The sequence below is a fragment of the Myotis myotis genome, unplaced genomic scaffold (genome assembly GCF_014108235.1).
Source record: "Myotis myotis isolate mMyoMyo1 unplaced genomic scaffold, mMyoMyo1.p scaffold_m19_p_18, whole genome shotgun sequence".
NCBI lineage: Eukaryota > Metazoa > Chordata > Mammalia > Chiroptera > Vespertilionidae > Myotis > Myotis myotis.
The window spans coordinates 12,785,347-12,804,673 of record NW_023416322.1 but is presented as its reverse complement, the minus strand read 5'-3'; the positions used below and the strand labels follow the sequence as shown (position 1 = coordinate 12,804,673).

Below are 19,327 nucleotides of genomic sequence, written 5' to 3'. Positions count from 1 at the left end.
GTGCAGGCGTGCTCTTACACGCACACAGGGTCACAGGGTCAAACAAACGTGTCAAACTCGAAGGCTAACACGGGCCAAATAAACGAGGCATGCGGCCCGTGGGCTGCGAGTTTGACATGCTCGATGTAAAATATAGCTCTTACTGCGGCTCAGAGAGCTCTAAATTTGGCTTCGGGAGACCAAGGTTCTAAATTTGGTTCTTCTATTAAACTGTTACCTTAAGTAGATGCCCCTTCTCTAAGCTTTCCTTTCTTTCAGCACATGTACAGGGAAAGGCTCTGGTGAAACAGGAAAAAATTTGCCCTGGCCAGTGTGGCTCAGCTGGTTGAGCATCATCCTGTGCACCACAAGGTCGCCGGTTTGATTCATGGTCAGGGCTCATACCCAGGTTGTAGGTTTGATCCCTGGTGGGGCCACGTGAGAGGCAACCCAACATCAATGTTTCTCTCACATTGATGTTTCTCTTTCTCTCTCTCTCCCTTCCTATCTCTCTAAAATCAATCAAAACATATTTTAAACATTGGAAAAATGTAAATTTATTTCTGCCAAAGTATACTATATCCCAAAGTCAGCTGGAAATGGATTGAGGGTTTTCTGAAGTGACTGCGTAACTGCTCCTCTGGTGACATCTATGTGGCTACCCAAGACTTGACTGAGGTAAGCCTTTGGAGCCATCTAGCCTCACTGTCAAAGGAACTTAAAGTTTATTGCCGGTTTTAGGGAAGGGATATATTGAGTCATGATGGCATTTTAGAAATGAAAGCACACTAACTCGCTTGTGGTCTAAGCATCTTCTCGACCGACACTTCATCTCCCTTTAAAAAAAGGAAATATCACAAGAAATACAAAGCTGTGCAGAGCTGGGGATCCTGCCTTGTGAATGTTAAAGCGCAGCTCTGCCCGCTGTTTCCCATCCACATGGAATGCCAGGTGCCACATTGCAGAACGCGAGGTTCTCTTCATACGCATGTTTTGCTCTATAAGCTACTCCCTTCTCTGCAGCTGAACAAAGGACTAACTTTTACTGCATCTGAAGGACAGTCTATCCCGGCATTGCTCTGCGGACCAGTCTGTCTGCATCAGGACTTCTCAGAGAAGGCACGACCATCCAGTCTCACAGGAATGCACTGCAGATAACCCGCCGATGTTCAGTAGATCCTACACATGTTACACTGCAATGTCCTTGAACCTGGTCCCTGCTAGCATCTGAAATTGGGATGTAATGGAACTTGATTTAAGTTTTGATAATGGATTACAGTACAATCATAGCAATAATTGCAATGTTTTGTAGTTATTACTTGTATGTCTTTTTATTACCTTGTGAATAATTTGATGTGTGTGATTTAATCATGGGTATTGTTAGACTCCCCTATAGCAAGACCATCAGCTGGCACATTCAGGCTCATGATAAATGATGCTGAGATTCAATTTATTACTGGAGAAAAGGAAAGGTGTTATCTAAAAAAGAACACAAGTAAACTGTTGGTGTTATTATATTGGGGATCTTACACTTAAATGTGTTACATGTGTGGGATCAAAGTAATTCACTTCTAACCTAAAGGAACCGTTGAAACTTCAAGGGACTTTGGAGACCACCGAGACCTGGGCTGGCAAACTATGGCCTAGGGGTCGAGTCCCGTCTACCGCCTGTGCCTGTTGGGCAGGTTTTATTGGAACACGGGCACGTTTTTCTAAGGGTACTTTCATGTCACAACTGCAGAGTTAAGTAGTTGTGGCAGAGACCGTATAACCCACAAAACCTCAAATATTTACTATCTAGCCCTTTACACAAAACGTCTGATGAGCCCGGATCTAGACAGAAGACTCTAGTTTTATATGTAAGGAAAGTGAGGCCAGGGAGAAGTGACTTGTCCAGACTCATTAATAGCACAGCTGAGATGATCCTGGAGGCCTCACTGTGCTGTTTCTCTGCTTGAATACCCCACTCTGTCTTCACCCGTCTGAGGATCTGATGCAGAACAGCCACAAAGCTGCCCCTGCGTCCCTCTGCTTCTCCAAGGCAGTATCTGTGAGCCTCTCAGAGCTGATGGGTGAGGGCCTGCTTTCCCACGCACATCCATTTGCAGGTGGAGTGGCAGGGTCTCAACCGGAACCTAAACTTTGTTCACCTTGGATCCAGACATCCTCAGGCATGTTTGGAGAATCATGGCCTGGGCCTCCCAGGAAAGAGCTCGTCCTAAGGAGCAAAGGGTAGAGTTGCACAAATCTGGGTCCAGGGGAGAGGAGCAGAAAAACTAGATGGCCCCCCCTCTCAGCACAAATGACACCTGCCTGAGCCCTCAGGAGAAAGGGATGCAATAAGGAAAGAATTCAGACTAAGTGAGTTGTTCCATGGAAGCTGGCAGGGGCGTGGAGGGCATTAGACAGTGCAGAGGATTGGTGGCTGTGGTGCCGGTGGCTGTGGCACAGGAGAGGTGGAGAGTGGTGGACTCCAGGTGGCTTCACTGGCATACGTGATCTGTAAACAGAACTCAGCACAGCAAGCCAAGGCACGAAGAAAATGATGGATGCTGGTCATAGCCCAGAGGACTATTTTATGGACACACTAGAGGCCCAGTGCATGAATTCGTGCGGGGGGCGGGGGGGGGGGTGTCTGGCCAGCCCGGCCCCAAAGGTTGGCTGGCCCACCCTGATCAGGCCTTGATCAGGTCTGGGCTGGCTGGGGGGAGGGGCCTTGGGCAATTGGCCGGCCAGCCCTGCCCCCTATCGGTCTGGGTTCGCTGGCAACAGTGGGCATCATAGCGACCAGTCATTCTGGTCGTTATGGCATTATGGTCGCCAGCTTTTTATATATATAGCTGTGACGTGCTCCTTGGGGTCCCCTAGAACCAGCAGGGAGAACTATGAGGAGGCTGGAGGGTTCATAGTAGCAAAGTGGACTGAACAAGAGAAATGCTATTTTTAAATCTCCAGCTGGTCCAGCAGGTAGCAATAACAGTTACAAGTGCCAATCAATCCTCTCACCTGCCTTTGCTAGTTTTAGAATGCCACTGAGGCGAGTTGGAGCTCTTCCCAAGCCATGTCCTCGGAGCTGGACAGTTTCGCCTCCAAAGCTCCATTGCTGAGTTCAGTAACCCTGGTTCAACAGGGCAGGGTTATCCTCCCAGCCATTGGACTAGTAATTCCCTCACCGTCAGATACCGCGTGCCTATAAAGGCTGTCGCTGGCCCTAACCGGTTTGGCTCAGTGGATAGAGTGTCAGTCTGTAGACTGAAGGGTCCCAGGTTCGATTCTGGTCAAGGGCATGTACCTTGGTTGCAGGCACATCCCCAGTTGGGGGTGTGCAGGAGGCAGCTGATCGATGTTTCTAACTCTCTATCCTTCTCCCTTCCTCTCTGTAAAAAAAAAAAAACACCAATAAAATATATTAAAAAAAAAAAAAAGACTGTCACTGTACTTGATGATATTGGCACAGCCAACCTACACTTGAGTGGGATCCAGAGAATGACTTTCAGTCTATCAGGGGAAAAGCAAAAGAGAACAAATACGCTTTTAACAACTACAATTCCCATTCATAACAGGAAATACTTGGCTTATAAACCTAGGGCTTAAAATAAGTCAGACAGAGAGAGATAAGTCTATTCATTCCACGTGGGTGGTTATTTCCAAGGAACATGGAGGAAGATGGGAAAATGGCTAAAGACGGGGGGAGGAATGTTGGCAGGGGCTGCAGTTTGGATCCCATACCTTCTGAACACCATTTTCTGGCCTTATGTGTGGTCATGTATGGTGACTTTATTAATAGGCAAATGGCCTGTGAATCTTATAAAGAGTGAAGTTGTGTGTTAAGAAAAATTATCCGAAATTTAACATGTACCAGTGTGTCATGCCGTTGCATCGTCTAACAAGCCCACCCAAGGATCATGTAATGCCCTAGGGAGGTGACTTAGTTAGACTTACTAACTACTAATAGTTAGGGCCAGACTCTATAAAGTTAGGTGTTAAGAAGATTGCTACGTTGCAAATGATCTTTATTCGGTAGAAATGCAAATGAATTCTATTAAATAGAAAACATAACTCTAAAGTCTGATCTTATCGCCATGTGGGATATTAACAACTTTTATGTAACTTTGCAAACCTACTTCCCACATCCTTTCTTTTAATGGTCATATAAAAGTCTCTTGTGTTTGCCTTTGATTTGGCTCTGTCGTCCTGCGGTTCCCTCCCTAATGAGGTAAATAAATCTTCGGCTATATGACTATATGAGCATCATGTTTTCAACATTTTATAGTCCCACTCTCCTTCAAATTTCACCGTGGGCTTCCCTGTTTATAATTATCCACCGTGTTCCGTACATCATAACGAGTTGGATTCATCTGGCTTCTATTTCTCAGCTGGCAGATTAGACAAAGTCTCTTTATTTTAAAAATAAAAGGAGAGCCAAAACCGGTTTGGCTCAGTGGATAGAGCATCGGCCTGTGGACTGAAGGGTCCCAGGTTCGATGCCGGTCAAAGGAATGTACCTGGGTTGTGGGCACATCCCCAGTGGGAGATGTGCAGGAGGCGGCTGATCGATGTTTCTCTCTCATCGATGTTTCTAACTCTCTATCTCTCTCCCTTCCTCTCTGTAAAAAAAAATCAATAAAAATATATTTAAAAAAATAAAATAAAATAAAATAAATAAATAAAAGGAGAGCCCGGCCGGCGTGGCTCAGGGGTTGAGCATTGCCTTATGAACCGGAAGGTCACAGTTCAATTCCCAGTGGTGCGGGCTGGATCCCCAGTGTAGGGTGTGTGGGAGGCAGCCAATCAATGATTCTCTCTCATCACTGATGTTTCTATCTCTCTCTCCCTCTCCCTTCCTCTCTAAAAATCAATAAAAATATATTTCTTTAAATGAAAGTTCAGAAAAAAATAAAATAAAAATAAGGAAAATTAAAAAATGAAAGTTCATTTCTACTTTGAAGCCAATTCACTTTGGCAAGTTGCTCTGACCTTTTGGGCCCAGTGTTATACTGGTTACTCCAGGAATTACAGAAAAAAGGTCACAGTTCTGTCCTTATGTGTCTTACAGACCAAATGGGGAGATGAATCATATGCATTTGTTAGTAACCGTCATCTGCCTTGAGACACTGCTGTGGTAGGCTCAGACCAGTTAGCCACCTTGAGCTCTGAGGCTAATCTCATTTTATCCTGGGATCCGGGGCGGGGGGGGGGGGGGGGGGGGGACGGGACGTAGCAAGAAAGATGAGTGGAGCTGTAATAAGTTTCTGCCTCTCTTGGCTCCCACCCAAACTAATCGGCCTGGGAGACAGGTTTCCCCTCCAGCCAGCATCTTGTTCAGCATTTCTGCTCATCACGCTTCTGGCACTGCTTCCTCAGAGGACCGTCCATCATTCCTAAACCATCACCCGTCTTCTTCATAAATCAGCAGGCAGATGCCGGGGATGCAGGATGGAGATATAGAAATTACACCTGATTCAGACTCATTCCTTCCTCCTTCTTGTTACCTTAGCTTCTCGTATCAGAGAGAATCATCGGGCTGTCTGGTGATGAACCAGGAGGAGGGTGTGTGTGTGTGTGTGTGTGTGTGTGTGTGTGTGTGTGTGTGCGTGTGTTTGTAGGGCTGGGGTGGGAGCTGTTGGAGCAAAAAGATTCCTGGGTCCAGCCAGCGTGGCTCAGAGGTTGAGTGTCGACCTATGAACCAGGAGGTCACAGTTCCATTCCCTGGTCAGGGTGCATGCCCAGGTTGCAGGCTTGATCCCCAGTGTGGGGTGTGCAGGAGGAGAGCCGATGAATGATTCTTTCTCATCACTGATGTTTCTATCTCTCACTCCCTCTCCCTTGCTCTCTGAAATCAATAAAAAAATATATTTAAAAAAACAAAAGATTCCTGGGGTGAGTTTGAGGGAAGAAAGCTTCTATCTGGGGTGTCCTCTGACCCCTCTGAATGCTTACAGGCCCATCTTTGAGAAAGATTTTGGAGACTGATGCTGACTTTACAGTCTCTTCAAGGTCGGAAGCAAAGGCCCGTGTGTTCAGTGTTGGCACGAAGGAGAGGAGGAAAGAGCGGCTTTGCCACCACATGTTCGTTTGGATAGGAGGCCAGGAATTGGCTGGGGGTGGAGTGGGGAGGAGTAGAGACAAATCTGTCCATACTTCTGTTACACGATTCCATAAATGAACCCAGCTGGGGTCTCCCGCTCCCTTCAGATCCAGATAAGGTTTGTTTGAAGTGTCTGGATTATTCAAAAGCTAGAGCCCTCTTGCAAATTTCTGTGAATTATTAAGGGAGCCATGACGGGCTTCAGCGCTGGCTCCAACTTTCTGCCCCTGCTGAGTTCTTGTTCTCTGCCCTACATCTTGTGGCTGTTCCTTTATTTTCACCCTGGTTTTAACTCAAAGATGAAAGAACTGGGCTCCCTTTCCGCAAACTAACCATTCACACATGGAGATGAAGGAACTGTATATGCAGCAACCTAAACTATTTAAAATCGAGTAGTAGATGTTCCTCTCCTGAAAAGTCCTTTGGCCACTCTGCCTGTTGCCCCCAATCCTCTTGCGCTTTATGCAAAGGCAACATGGTGGACTATTTAGGGGCATGAAAGCTGACTGATAGAGTTCATGTCCTAGTCTAACCCTCACTCGCTGTGCACCTTAGGTAAGTCACTTCACCTCTCTGTGCCTCATTCTTCCCATCTGTAAAATGGAGGTAATAATCCACCTACCTCATAAAGTAGTTGTGAGCATAAAACAAGATATATGTACCAATAAAAAACATTGAAATTCAAATCAAAACCACTAATGACATATCACTTCACATCCACTAGGATGGCTAGAATAAACAATTCTGATAACAACAAGAGTTGGTGAGGATGTAGAGAAATCAGAACCCTCAGATGATATCAGAAATGTGAAAATAAGCAGAGTTACCACAACTCTGCAATTCCATTCCTAGGTATATGCCCCAGAGAAGTAAAATCATACATATGTTCACACATAAGCTTGCACCTGAATGTTTATAGCAGCACTATTCATAATAGCCAAAAAGTAAAAACAATTCAAATTTCTATCAACTGATGAATAGATATTCGGCCACAAAAGGAATGAAGTACTGACAAGTTATAACATAGAAGCATCTTGAAAACAGTACGTTACGTGAAAGAAGCAAGTCAGAAAAGACCACATACTATATGATTTTTTTTTCCATTTCATATGAAACATCCAGAACAAGGAAATCTACAGAAAGTAGATTAGTGATTGCTTAAAGCTAATGGTTGGGGTGTGGTATTAAAGGCATTAATAGCTAAAGGAGATGAGGTTTCTTTTTTTTCTTTTTAAATTGATTTCAGAGAGGAAGGAAGAGGGAGAGAGACATAGAAACATCAATGATGAGAGAGAATCATTGATTGGCTGCCTCCTGCACGCCCCTCATTGGGGATATAGCCCACAACCTGGGCATGTGCCCTAATCGGGAATTGAACCATGACCTTCCGGTTTATAGGTCAACGCTTAACCACTAAGCTGGCTGGGCTGGGGTTTCTTTTTGAAATGATAAAAATGTTCTAAAATTGGCATGGCTCAGGAGGCCTTGGGCTTTTTAGAAAAGAGAACCACTATTCCGCCTGCTAGAAAACAGGTTTTTCCCTTCTGTCAGCCTTCATCCCTGCCTGTAATGCACACTCACACACAGTGTGATGTTTCATTTGGTCATTTGTTTGAAAGCTTGTTCCTTTGGCTCCTGTAGAGGTTTCAGGATACCTTTCCCTTTCCCCACCCGCAGAATTTGCCTCTTGCGAACCAGTACATTGGGTCGTTGCTCAGGGTGATAGGATCAGCTCTTCTCTTTGGCTTATCCAAGGAGCGTTTCTTGCGGGTGGACAGTGGTTTGGAGAATGTAACAATGAATAAGATAGAGTGGGGGTCCTCAGCCTCACAGACAGGTGTAGACAACCAATGGGAAAGTCTGGAGGCAGGCATGATTACGTTTGATAATAAACTGATGATTCCACAGAGATGACCATTGGAAGGGGGCCTTGAAAGATGAGCGAGGGTTAACAGCTTGGACGTGGTGATGGGGCATTCCATGCGAAGGAAGCAGGATGGCCAAAGACCTCCATCCTCTGACCCCGCTTCATTTTTCTCCATGATTTAGCTCCATCTGAGATTATGTTACTGTCTAGCTTCTGTTTATTTTCTGTCTCCCCGTTCCAGCGACACCATCCTCTCTGAGTGCAGAAGCATGTCTGCCTCACCCACTGCTGGATCCTGAGTGCTCAGCACATACTTGTACAATGAACAAATCCATGGGTGAGCATGGGAAACGGAGGGAATTCCTATGATCCCTACCAGATGCATGTCATTTCATTTTATTCTTAGCAATACCACTCCCCAAGACATCATTATCTCTACCTTGCAAATAAGCAAACTGAGGTAAGACTGAGATCAGCAACTTGCCCACGGTCACATGCTCAGGAAAAGGTAAAGCTGGGATCAAAGCCTAGGCCACCAGGTCCCAAAGTGAGGACTATACCAAGAAGAGCCTCATCAAGGCCTGAGCGCTGACCAAACTGACCAGACAAGGGAGAAACCCCCTCAAAGATTCATCTCCATCCAAGCCACCGGTCCTGACACATGGCCTTGGCCACTAGCTGTTTAACTTTGGGAGAATTACCGAATTTCTCTGAGCACCTGTTTCTCCTGCAAAATAATGATGGATGCTACGTTTAAGGTTGTTGTGAGATGATGTAGGTAAAGCACTCAGGATGGTTCCAAGCCCATAGTAGGTGCTCAATAAATCTTTCCCCACAGCCCCCTGCTGTCTTGCGGCCAGGCAAATGCTGTTCTCCAGAGGAAGACCAGAGGCAGGAGGTGTGAGGACATCTGGCCCCAGCATAGGTGAAGGAGTGGACCGTCTCACAAAGGAAATGAATAACAAGCTAGGCCTGGGAGGGTGGATGGCTGAGAAGCTAGGAAAGTACCCAGCAGAGAAAACTTCCGTCTCTGCGAGATAATCTCTGACTCCTCCAGAAGGAAGGTTCAGGCGGCAACCAGAATTCTAAGTCACTGTGGCCAATCTCTTCTCTGCAGAAAAGGTGTCGCCACAGCGTGGTGACGGGGACCAGGGGACCATGTGGCTTGGGCCTCATCTATACAGATTTGGCGGTATCTCCAAAGGAAGTTATTCAAGGTTATGATTTTGGGTGTGTATTAGAGATGTCTATTTGAGAAGGGATTTGTGAGTTTAATTATACACTGCACCTGCTTGAGGCTTTCTATTTCTTCAAACATAGCGCTCACTGCTCTACAGAAATTGTTTCCTGAAATAAACGCACCATCTGTGGAATCATTTTTATAAGGTATTAACTTATAAATGTAAACATTGAATTATACCGCAAGTTTTTGTGCCTGTTTTTGAATTTCTGCATTTGCTGTGTGTTGGTTATGGATCTCTGCAGCCCGGAGCCCAGGACAGCAGCAGTGGGGAGGTGAAGTGCCGGCTACTGTTCCATCTTGTTCACAGCGCCACCTGGTGTTTGCAATTCATAAAATATCAAACTTCCTCATCCTTAAGAACTGGAATTTGCTGAATAAAATCCCCACAGCTACTTTCTGAAACTTTCTCTCTCCAAAATCTCGTTTTTATTCACTTGAAAAGAATGTGGCTTATAAGCAAGAAAAATCCAAAATAACAGTTGACGTGCCAGGACTTTCTGATGGATGGAAGTCTCACAAAGTCTCGAACGATCAGAGCTGATGAAAAGAGCGCCAGTGAGTACCTCATCCGTGAAAGCACTCAGGCAGAGGCCGGAGACACGGGTCACGTGGCAGACTGGATCCCAAGACCTTTCCTAATTTTGCTGTGAAATACACCTGGAGAGATGAAACACAGGTGGCCACTGGCTTTCAGGGTCGAAGTCTGTTTTCTTGCCACTTTTTTTTCTGCTCCTATGTTTCCATAAATCCTAAGAGAGGACACTGCCCTCCCAATTGTCATGCCTCCAGTATGGACTGGAGATGACAGAGGTGAGAGTGCAAAGTCACAGAGGCCTCAGCACTCCCTCCCCACCGTCCCCAAGTGGCCAGGCATTTACCCTCAAGTCCAGTCCTTCTGTTGGTTTCTGCAGAGGACAGAAGAAAGGACAGGCAGTCGTTGGACTTCAGGACTCTGTGATTCCACGTCTGTCGTCTGTATCGGTGAGGGACTGCTAACAGTAGAGGCCTGGCCTCCGTGGCTTCAACAGATTAGGGGTTTAGATTTCACATAAGAGGGCAAAGGGAGGCCGGTAGGACCAGCGTGGCCACTCCAGAATGTGATCAGAGAGCAGGCTCCTGACTTTCTGCTCCACAACTTCTATGCACAGAGCTTCCGACCTCAGGAGCCTTGGCGGCCAAAGGGAAGAAGGAATCGGGTGCTCCTCTCAGCTGAAAAGCTGCCCTGAAGGTCTTCCCAATGGTTAGTGTGCACTTCCCTGACCACACCTTATTGCAAGGGGGACTGGGAAATGCGTTAGCTGCATATTGTGCCACCCCAATAAAATCCAGGGTTCCGTGAGAGGGGAGGAGGAGGTGAACACAGGCAAACTACAGCGCTCTCTCTCTCTCTCTCTCTCTCTCTCTCTCTCTCTCTCTCTCATCCATCAGCAGAATGGGGATTACTGCCTACTTGATAAAGATGAGGAAGCTGAGAAGTAGCGAGGAGCTCTTGCAGTAGGTTGGTGGTGAGGTGGGTCTATGCATTTCCACTACATTCCTCTTCCTGAAGCTCAGTGCCAGCTTTGAGAGATAATGAGCACAAAGTAGAAACCAATGACCATCTGGACAAACACCAGCTGTGAGCCCAGGGCCATTCCTCCAGGGGGGAGTCAAACTGACAGATGAAGGGGCTGCAGAGGGCAGTGAGGACAAGGGCTGCAGGACACTGGGCTCTGTATCACTCCCTGGGTTGGCAAGAGGCAGCCAGCTGTGGCCGTGGCTCCGCTGGGAGGACAGATTGGCAGGAAATCAGTGCAGCTTCCAAGCCAGCCAAGCGGCGGGCCAGCGAGGCTCCAGTTCCCACCGGTCACAGCCAGCTGCAGAGGCCCAAGACTGAAGAACGTGACAGCTGGGCCAGGCGCAGCCCAGGAATGTGTCATCCCTCCCATTGAGGGGGGCCATCAGGAAGATGAGCGAGCGCAGATGTTTCTCCAGCAGAGGGTGGCACCGGGGTGGAGCTCCCCCCCAGGGGCAGGCTCAGATGTCCCTGTGCAGGGCTACGAGCCATGTGGCAAGCAGATCAGTCCGGACCCCTCTGGAGACAGAGGAGCTGTGGACACAGCCAGCATTGTTATGAGCACAGCCTGGAGCTGATCTTTCTCATGCCTTCACCTCCCACAGGAGGAAGGACATGTGGCCAGAGGTTAAGGGGAACCCTGGAATTACATGGGAACACACGCAATGGGAACAGAGGCCACGCCTTCCCACGGCGAAGAAAGGAAAGTCCTCGTAGACGGGAAGCACACGCAAAGCAAACTTGGGAGCGGGAATAGGAACGCGTTCAGCTCCAGGAACAGGACAACTTCCGTTAGAGCACGTGATGTAGGAAGAAGAAATCGTGTTTAGAAAGAAACACACTTTTTCCTGTCAGCTGAACATGCTGAGGGGGGTGCGGGGCGGTTCCCTGGGGAGGAATGTCTAGGCCCAGAACAAAGAGTGAGCTCTCCTCTCTCTCATCTCCTGAAAACGACACCCATTATGGTTATCTGTGTGGCCACTCCCGAGTCCCTGGCTCTGTAATTAACAGCTGACTGGTGTTTACTTGGCACTCTATGTAGCTAGGCTTCCAGAAAAGCTTTGTCAATGAGAAGTCAAGGGGTAGACGTGGTGATGAAGATCACTCCTCAGAGAGAAACTGGGAGAGACTGGGAGAAGATGGGTGGAGGGGAGGGTGGGCTGGCTGTGAAGGCCCGTCCTCCTTGGAGGATGCTTCCTGTCAGGCGAGGTCTATGTATTGCCACTACTTACCTCTTCCCGAAGCTCCTGGCACCTCGCGGCCACCTGCAGGCTGCCCAGTGAGGCTCTGCAGACGGTTATAAACAACTTGCAACTCGCTCCCTCACCCCAGACCTGCTGCAATCGCGAGACCCTAGACTCATCCCATCTAAACTCTGCTGCTTGAAGACCTGCTCCTGTGGCCTTGGAGAGGCTAGGCAGAAGGCAGCCAGCAGGCTCTCACACCTCCTGCCTCCCCAGACCCCCTTGGCAGCCTGGCTCCTTGCCCCCACAAGGGCACAATGGGCGCTGAGCCTTCCCGAGCCTGCCTTGGCCCTCTGGGGTGCGAGAAGTCAGCAGGGACACACTCCCCATCCCACCGGGGCCATCTGCACTCCATTACAAGCCTTTGGAAGCCAGCAGAGGGCTGTTTAGCTGCTGCTGGTTCTCTATGATTAGCTAGCTCTTGCTTTTTGAATACTGCACATGATGCAGCCAGCTGTAGGAAGCATTCATGACTCAAAGCTTTTTCCCCGCAAAAAGAAAAGTGCTAAGCTAGTTATTACTAGGGGGAAGAAAAAAGTTTAAAAGTCTTACTTTCTGGGTAAGGTCCTCTGTCTTATAATTCCTCGTCCTCCTGGGATTGGGACTGTTCCTTTGTCTATTTTCTATAGGCACCATCTAGCCACTTGCTGTAAAGAAGCTTGCTAAGAAATATCAACAGAGCGTGTGCCCTACCTGGTTTGGCTCAGTGGATAGAGCATTGGTCTGCGGACTGAAGAGTCCCAGATTCAATTCCAGTCAAGGGCATGTGCCTTGGTTGTGGGCTCGATCCCCGGTAGGGGGTGTGCAGGAGGCAGCCAATCAATGATTCTCATCATTGATGTTTCTATCTCTATCTCCCTGTTCCTTCCTCTCTGAAAGCAATAAAAAAATATTTTTAAAAGAAACATAAAATGAAAGAGACATGTAATTCCAGCTCAGGCATTATTACCCATGGTCCAGGAGACTCTCCCTTACTCTGTGTGTGCAAGAGACCTGATGCTAAGGCATCCTTTTAATGCAACGGTGTGGAGCCAGGACCAACTGCTGAGCTTACCTTCTTTCCCAGGTGCTGAGCCAGGAACAAAACCCAATACTTTGTTCACACTTGAAATCTTCAGTGTTCTCTGCAGAAAAGAAGCAGTTGCCTGGCTACAAGCTGGCACCAAAATCACCATGGATGCTTACTAAAACACGTATCCCCCAGGCTACACCGTAGACTTGAAATCGGGGCTCACAGGTGAGCGGAGGAGTGGAGGAGCTGGAGATTTGGGAGTCTTGTGAATGCTGATAATGAAAGCCAGATTAGCTACAATCCACAGGGAAAAGAAAACGGAATAGAAGATGCAGGTGATCAGCATTCCTTCTTCCTCTTATCTCTGAACTAGACAAATAAACTCATTTCTTTTCTCACAATATAAAAGCTCGATGGTAAACAACAGTACCAATATGCCAATAAGCACAGGGCACTCTATGGATATAAAAGTTCTTTGTTGCGTAGGTTCGGTAAGCTTAAGATTGTCACCTAAATTTTCACAACTTTGGGAACCCATCTACATATGGAATAAATAGTACTATTTTCCATGTTAGGAAGAGAGAAATAGCCAGCCGGCACGGCTCAGTGGTTGAGTGCCGACCTATGAACCAAGAAGTCACGGTTCGATTCCTGGTCAGGGCACATACCTGGATTGCAGGCTCAATCCTCAGTCGGGGGTGTGTAGGAGGCAGCCGATCAATGGTTTTCTCTCATCATAGATGTTTCTATCTTTCTCTCCTTCTCCTTTCCTCTCTGAAATCAATAAAAATATTTTTTTAAAAAAGAGAGAAATAAAAATGCCTATTGAAATAGCAGGAAGACCCTAAAGTGATTTCACTTTTTTAAAAATGTATTTTATTGATTTTTTACAGAGAGGAAGGGAGAGGGATAGAGAGTTAGAAACATCGATGAGAGAGAAACATCGATCAGCTGCCTCCTGCACACTCCCTACTGGGGATGTGCCTGCAACCAAGGTACATGCCCTCAACCGGAATCGAATCTGGGACCCTTGAGTCCGCAGGCCGACGCTCTTATCCACTGAGCCAAATGGTTAGGGCTCACTTTTTCTTAATAAGCAATTTTAAGTGCATCCAAGTAGAAGAAAACTTGTACCAATTAAGGGTTGTTCCACTGAGGAAAATGGGAGCCACATATATCACTGTGGAGGGAGTTACAGCTATGAAAAGGGAGAAAACTAAGAGGAACCCTGTGGTGTCAGACTGGAATCAGAGGATGATATGAATTCGTGATTTTCAATATATAGAAAGATAAATAAATGATGCCATATGCATGTGTGTATACATGTAAACACATGTAAATATTCCCAAGCTCTGACCACTGAGATGGCCTGGGACCAGTGGCTCCACAATAGTGTTGAGCACAGCTAGCACTCAAATCCTAGTTTGAAAATAATTTTCTATTGTAGGAAAAATACAAGATGAGAGTGGACTGTCTTACTGTTCCAGAAAGTAAAGAAATGTCCAAGTATACGGGGAGCAAGTCAAAAAGTCACAAGAGTTGGCTTGAGGAGACACTGAAACATCTAAAGAAATAAGGATAGTAACGGATCACAACCCAGTGAATGACAGATGAAACTACAAGTCTGTACGCATACAGGTTAATAAGTAAAGGGGGAAGTGATTCTACAGTGGAAAACCTGCAAACGCCACCGGAAACAAGCGGTCAGGCAGCCCTCAGGGATGGGACTGCCCCAGCTCTGCCCGACGATCCCGAGATCGTGCCCCACCTCTGAGAGCAGTGGGCACACAGCATTGCTCCTGAGCTGTTCCTGCCAAAGATGCGTAAGTTAAACCCAATCACAAGGAAACACTCCAAATAACTGGCCTGTGATCTTCAAAAGGGTCACGGTAAAAAAAAAGGGTCAAGGTAAGAAAGCCATTGAGGAGCTGAGGTACTATTCCAGAATGAAGGACATACAGAGACAGGATAAGTAAAAGCAGCATGTAATTCTGACCACACCCTACCCCTATGAAGGTCGTTATTGGGACATTTGGTAAAACCTGAATGGATCCAAGGATTAGATGACAAAATATTAACGGCAATTTCCTGATTTGATAGTTTTGTGGTTCCACAGAAAAATGTCCTTTGGTGGTTTTTAAGGAGTGAGAGGCCCATCAAGTCAGCAACTTACTTTCAAATGGTTCTGTACTTTTAATTTTTGTTTAAAAATATTTCAAAAAGTACCACTTCCTTTTTATCTGTTATACGACTTAAAGAATGACTACAATAACGATGAAGATGATGAGGTTGAAGATGGATATTTCAACATCAAAAGTTTCATAAAATTATTTCTTGAAACAGAATATAAGTTATTTTATATAACATTTTAACTAAATGTTATATTTGTATAAAATGTATATTTTAACTAAAATATTTACTATTGTGAATTTTAAAAAATCAGTGAATAAATGCACTCTTCTTGGTTGAGTTAAAATCAAGTATTTGTAGTTTTTAAAGTTTGGTTGGGGAAAAATAACAGTTCTACAAAAGCTGTGCAATCCAAAATTCACAGGATATTCAGCAGCGAGAAGTCTTCCAGTTTCTCATCACCAGTTCTCACAAGCAATGACACATATGCCTTCCTTACTTTAAGAAAATATCAAACAGAAATAGGCAAACTGAACAAATTTACGAAGTGTAATAAATTAGAGGTAAAAATCACAATAAAAGAATTTATGGCTTAAAAAAAATATTCACAAGTAGAAGTTTGCTTTATCAACTTCTAAGATTCCCTCCCCTTAGCTTCCCCCTTGAAGATGGGAGTTACCAACATTTGGTTTACGCTGAAGTTTTCAGGGACACGAAACCTGAAAAGAAGTGTCAGACACGATGCTGCTGGTGCTCCTTCCTTATGGCAGTCCTTGTCCTGTAGAAGCGATCAGAATCCAGTCCACGTGGCACAGAACCAAGCCCAGGTATCATGCCAACGACCATTTCCTGCCCACCAAATCCTCATCTCTCTCCAGTAATGAAGAGGTGGACGTTCTTTTTGGACTGCAGCATCTGCGCGGCCCGCTCCACGCCGACCACCGCAGCCAGCCTCTGGGCATCGTACTTGGAGTAGAGGACAGTGCAGGTCCAGGCGGCTTCCTCTCCTCTGGTGGCGGCTCTCAGCATGTTGCAGACTTCGCTGTAGAAGTGGGGATATGTTGGCAGCTCATAGAAAATCAGGTTCCTGATGCCTTTTATAGTGTACCTGTCAGAAGGGAAAGAGAGGCCAGGTCTACTTGAGAAACGTATGGGGAAGCTACCGAAGAATCTGCAGGGACGCAGTTCACTCTGCTGCTGTGTGCTCGAGCAGGAAGACAAGGGCACCAATAACAACAAAGGTTATGCTCACTAGAGCTTGAAGGGCTTATTTCTGTGACAATATATTTGAATTCCTAATATTTGGCTGAAGAGAATGAGAAAATAAATCACATTTCTGAGTCTGCTCTGGGTAGACTCGTGTATACTCTGAGGTAGGGTGGAGAAGATAGTAGATTTGGGATTAGCAGTCTGTCAGAGAAAGCTTAAAAGGCAGGCACTTACAATTTAACATTATCCTCATTATAATCAGGCAACACAGACTGTTCTGTAATGACGATGAGGTCAGAGCCAGCACGTAAGATAAACCACATAAACTGTAAATGCTTTCCCATTAGTCTTTTCTTGTCACTCTACAGACATGTTAACGCCACGGCAGATGTCCCAAGTTCATCCATTTACAAAATCCTGCCTGAGGACCCATTAGGCATTATGGGAAAGCAATTAGTTTAACAGCTCATGCAATTCTTTCCCTGCTGCACAGTGCTGCACAGTGGTGGTGGAAGGGAGGAGGGAGTGGTGGACCCTGGGGACTCACCATATGGTTAGGGTCGAGGTCAATCATTCCCTCTGGGGTACTATAAGGAAGATTTTGTATGTTGACAAGCTTCTGATTATTCCTGTTCGTCTGGCTCATACATTGCTGACGTTATAGACTCCCCTGGGAATTTTATTTTCTTCACAGAGAACAAGCTTTCATTGCCTTTTTATCCCAGGGCTCTTCCTGATCTCTCTGGAGACCCTCCTCTTTCAAACTGTAACTGCAACCCATTCCTTGGTTCACGTTGCAACATCACCTTCCATAAAGGAATTCTAACGGCTGATGAACTTGAGTAAGCTGTTCTACCTCGCTAGTTATTAGAACAAACAAAACAAACACTGAGCTCCACTTCAGCTAATATGTAGAAAACTCAAAAGAACATTGCTCCCATACTAACAAGAAAACTCCAGATCATATACGAAAGCGTTTCTTTTCTTGAGCCTTGACAGCTGATGTTACGAGGCAACCAGGTGAACTGATTGGATGGGGTGCTGGGAAGCGAGGGTAATGATTTGAAGCATTTGCCCATTTCTGCGGTGTAAATACTTCCCCCTGGCCTATTTCAAGCTACCAATGTCATGTTGCTGAACTTGGAGTTGGGAAGAGACATGTAATGAGATCTCAAGAGCCAGGATAGGCCAGCTTTAGGCCACTAATGACTATTCCAGAGTGACAAGCCCCTCTGAAAAGAGGACATGAGAACTATCTCCCCTTTGGCAGAGAACAAGAGGAAGAAGAAGCTGCCAAGGAAGTGGGTAGGAAGAAAACTGCTACACTTTCCACAAATTCTTAAAGGATAAGTGTGGGCTTGGTTGATAGCTTAGCTTCCCTGGGATTCCTAGACACTCCCTTAGTTCACATTCACTCATGAGCTATATATATATGTTGATTTCAGAAAGGAAGGGAAAGGTAGAGAGATAGGAACAACAATAATGAGAGAGAATCATTGATTGGCTGCCTCCTGCATGCCCCCTACTAGGGGATCGAGCCCACAACCCAGGCATGTGCCCTAACCAGGAATCGAACCATGACCTCCTGGTTCATAGGTACCAACCATGAGCCACACCAGCTGGGCACTCATGAGCTCTTTTCCACAGGCCTTCCCTGGAGGTACATACATGAACCCTTATACGAACTTTCCCGGACCCATATCGTACATGAAGCAAAAACCTGAAGCCAATGGGAGAGGGCAAAGGTCAATTGCTGGTGGGGGAGCGTAGGTGAAACAAAAGCCATCTGCCCTAAGAGAGGTGCAGTAACTATGCCCCAACTTCGTCCATCCCCACGACCTACACCAAGTAAAAAGCAACAGTGGCCTGTTCCTGGGGAAACAACATGAAACCCATTCGGCCCAAGATCCCACAGACGTGAGCAAAGGTCTGCCACCACAGGGGAGAAGCAGGACCTCTTTCCCACCAAGACCCCTCTACAGACACAATTCGGCTGCCATGAGGGTGTGCAAGAACCCAGAGAAAGTCCCACCTCCAAAACCCAGATTGAGCAAGGCCTGCCTAAAACCAAGCTGACAGAGAGCCCGCTCTCCTGCCTTAAGCCTTGCAGTGGGTAAGCAGGGGCAGCCTGCTGCTGGGGGAGGGGCAGGAGTGTGGAGACAGACTCTGACACTGGGTACCAGTCTTGGTGAAAGCTGAGTGAGCAGGACACTGAGGAAAGGCCCTGCATCACCCAGGCTCCGCACGAAGCCATCATCCGCTGGGGGAATAAATGTAAAGTCTGGGCTGTATCCTAGGTTTCTATAGTAACAACCAAAGCCTGACTAGATTCCCAACTCCCACACTAGTGGCCTCACACAAAGAGGTGTGACTGGACATAAAGTACTACTGGCCTCAGCCTCTACATTCAACTAACAATTACAAAAAAAAAAAAAAAAAAAAAAAAACCACACAAAAAAAGCAAGAAAAATACATCAGAACAATGAGGCTATCATTTTGACTACCAAGTCACTGGGAACAAGCAGGGTTTGCAGAAATGGGCCAGTGAAGAATAAATTCTTGTGTATTTTGGATAGCAGGGGTGGGGGGTAGGAGGGAAGATAAGGAGAACATGGGAGTGAGCCAATAAGCGGCAATGCAGAGCAAAGTTTTAATTGTGCGCAGCCTTTGAGGTACCAAGTTTTCCTTTTCAAATTTATCCTAAGGAATTAACTAGGCAACTATGTCACCAACTATGCATATGAAAATACCAACGGCACATTTCAAAGATCTAGAACAAACTCTCCAAAAATTCATCTGGAATAAAAAAAGACCACAAATAGCCACAGCAATCCTAAGAAAGAAGAAAAAAGTTGGAGGGATCACAATACCAGATATCAAGCTGTATTACCAAGCCACGGTTCTCAAAACTGCCTGGTACTGGCACAAGAACAGACATATAGACCAATGGAACAGAATAGAGAACCCAGAAATTGACCCAAGCCATTATGCTCAATTAAT

General features: G+C 46.2%; 1 protein-coding gene across 7 annotated transcripts in view; it reads right to left on the bottom strand.

Annotated features, from left to right (window-relative positions):
* UTP25 (UTP25 small subunit processor component) overlaps positions 1–19,327 on the bottom strand; it is a 78,425-nt gene that overhangs the window by 39,843 nt on the left and 19,255 nt on the right. For 5 of the 7 annotated variants that reach the window (XM_036343298.1, XM_036343299.1, XM_036343303.1 and 2 more), the window contains one exon: positions 15,459–16,226. The exons of 1 other annotated variant lie outside the window; for it this stretch is intronic. In XM_036343298.1, coding sequence (XP_036199191.1) covers positions 15,983–16,226 — 244 coding nt within the window. In that variant the 3' untranslated portion in view covers positions 15,459–15,982. Of the gene's footprint in view, positions 1–1,182; positions 1,207–15,458; positions 16,227–19,327 lie in introns of those variants that run through there. One more of the 7 variants, XM_036343302.1, reaches the window with a different exon arrangement.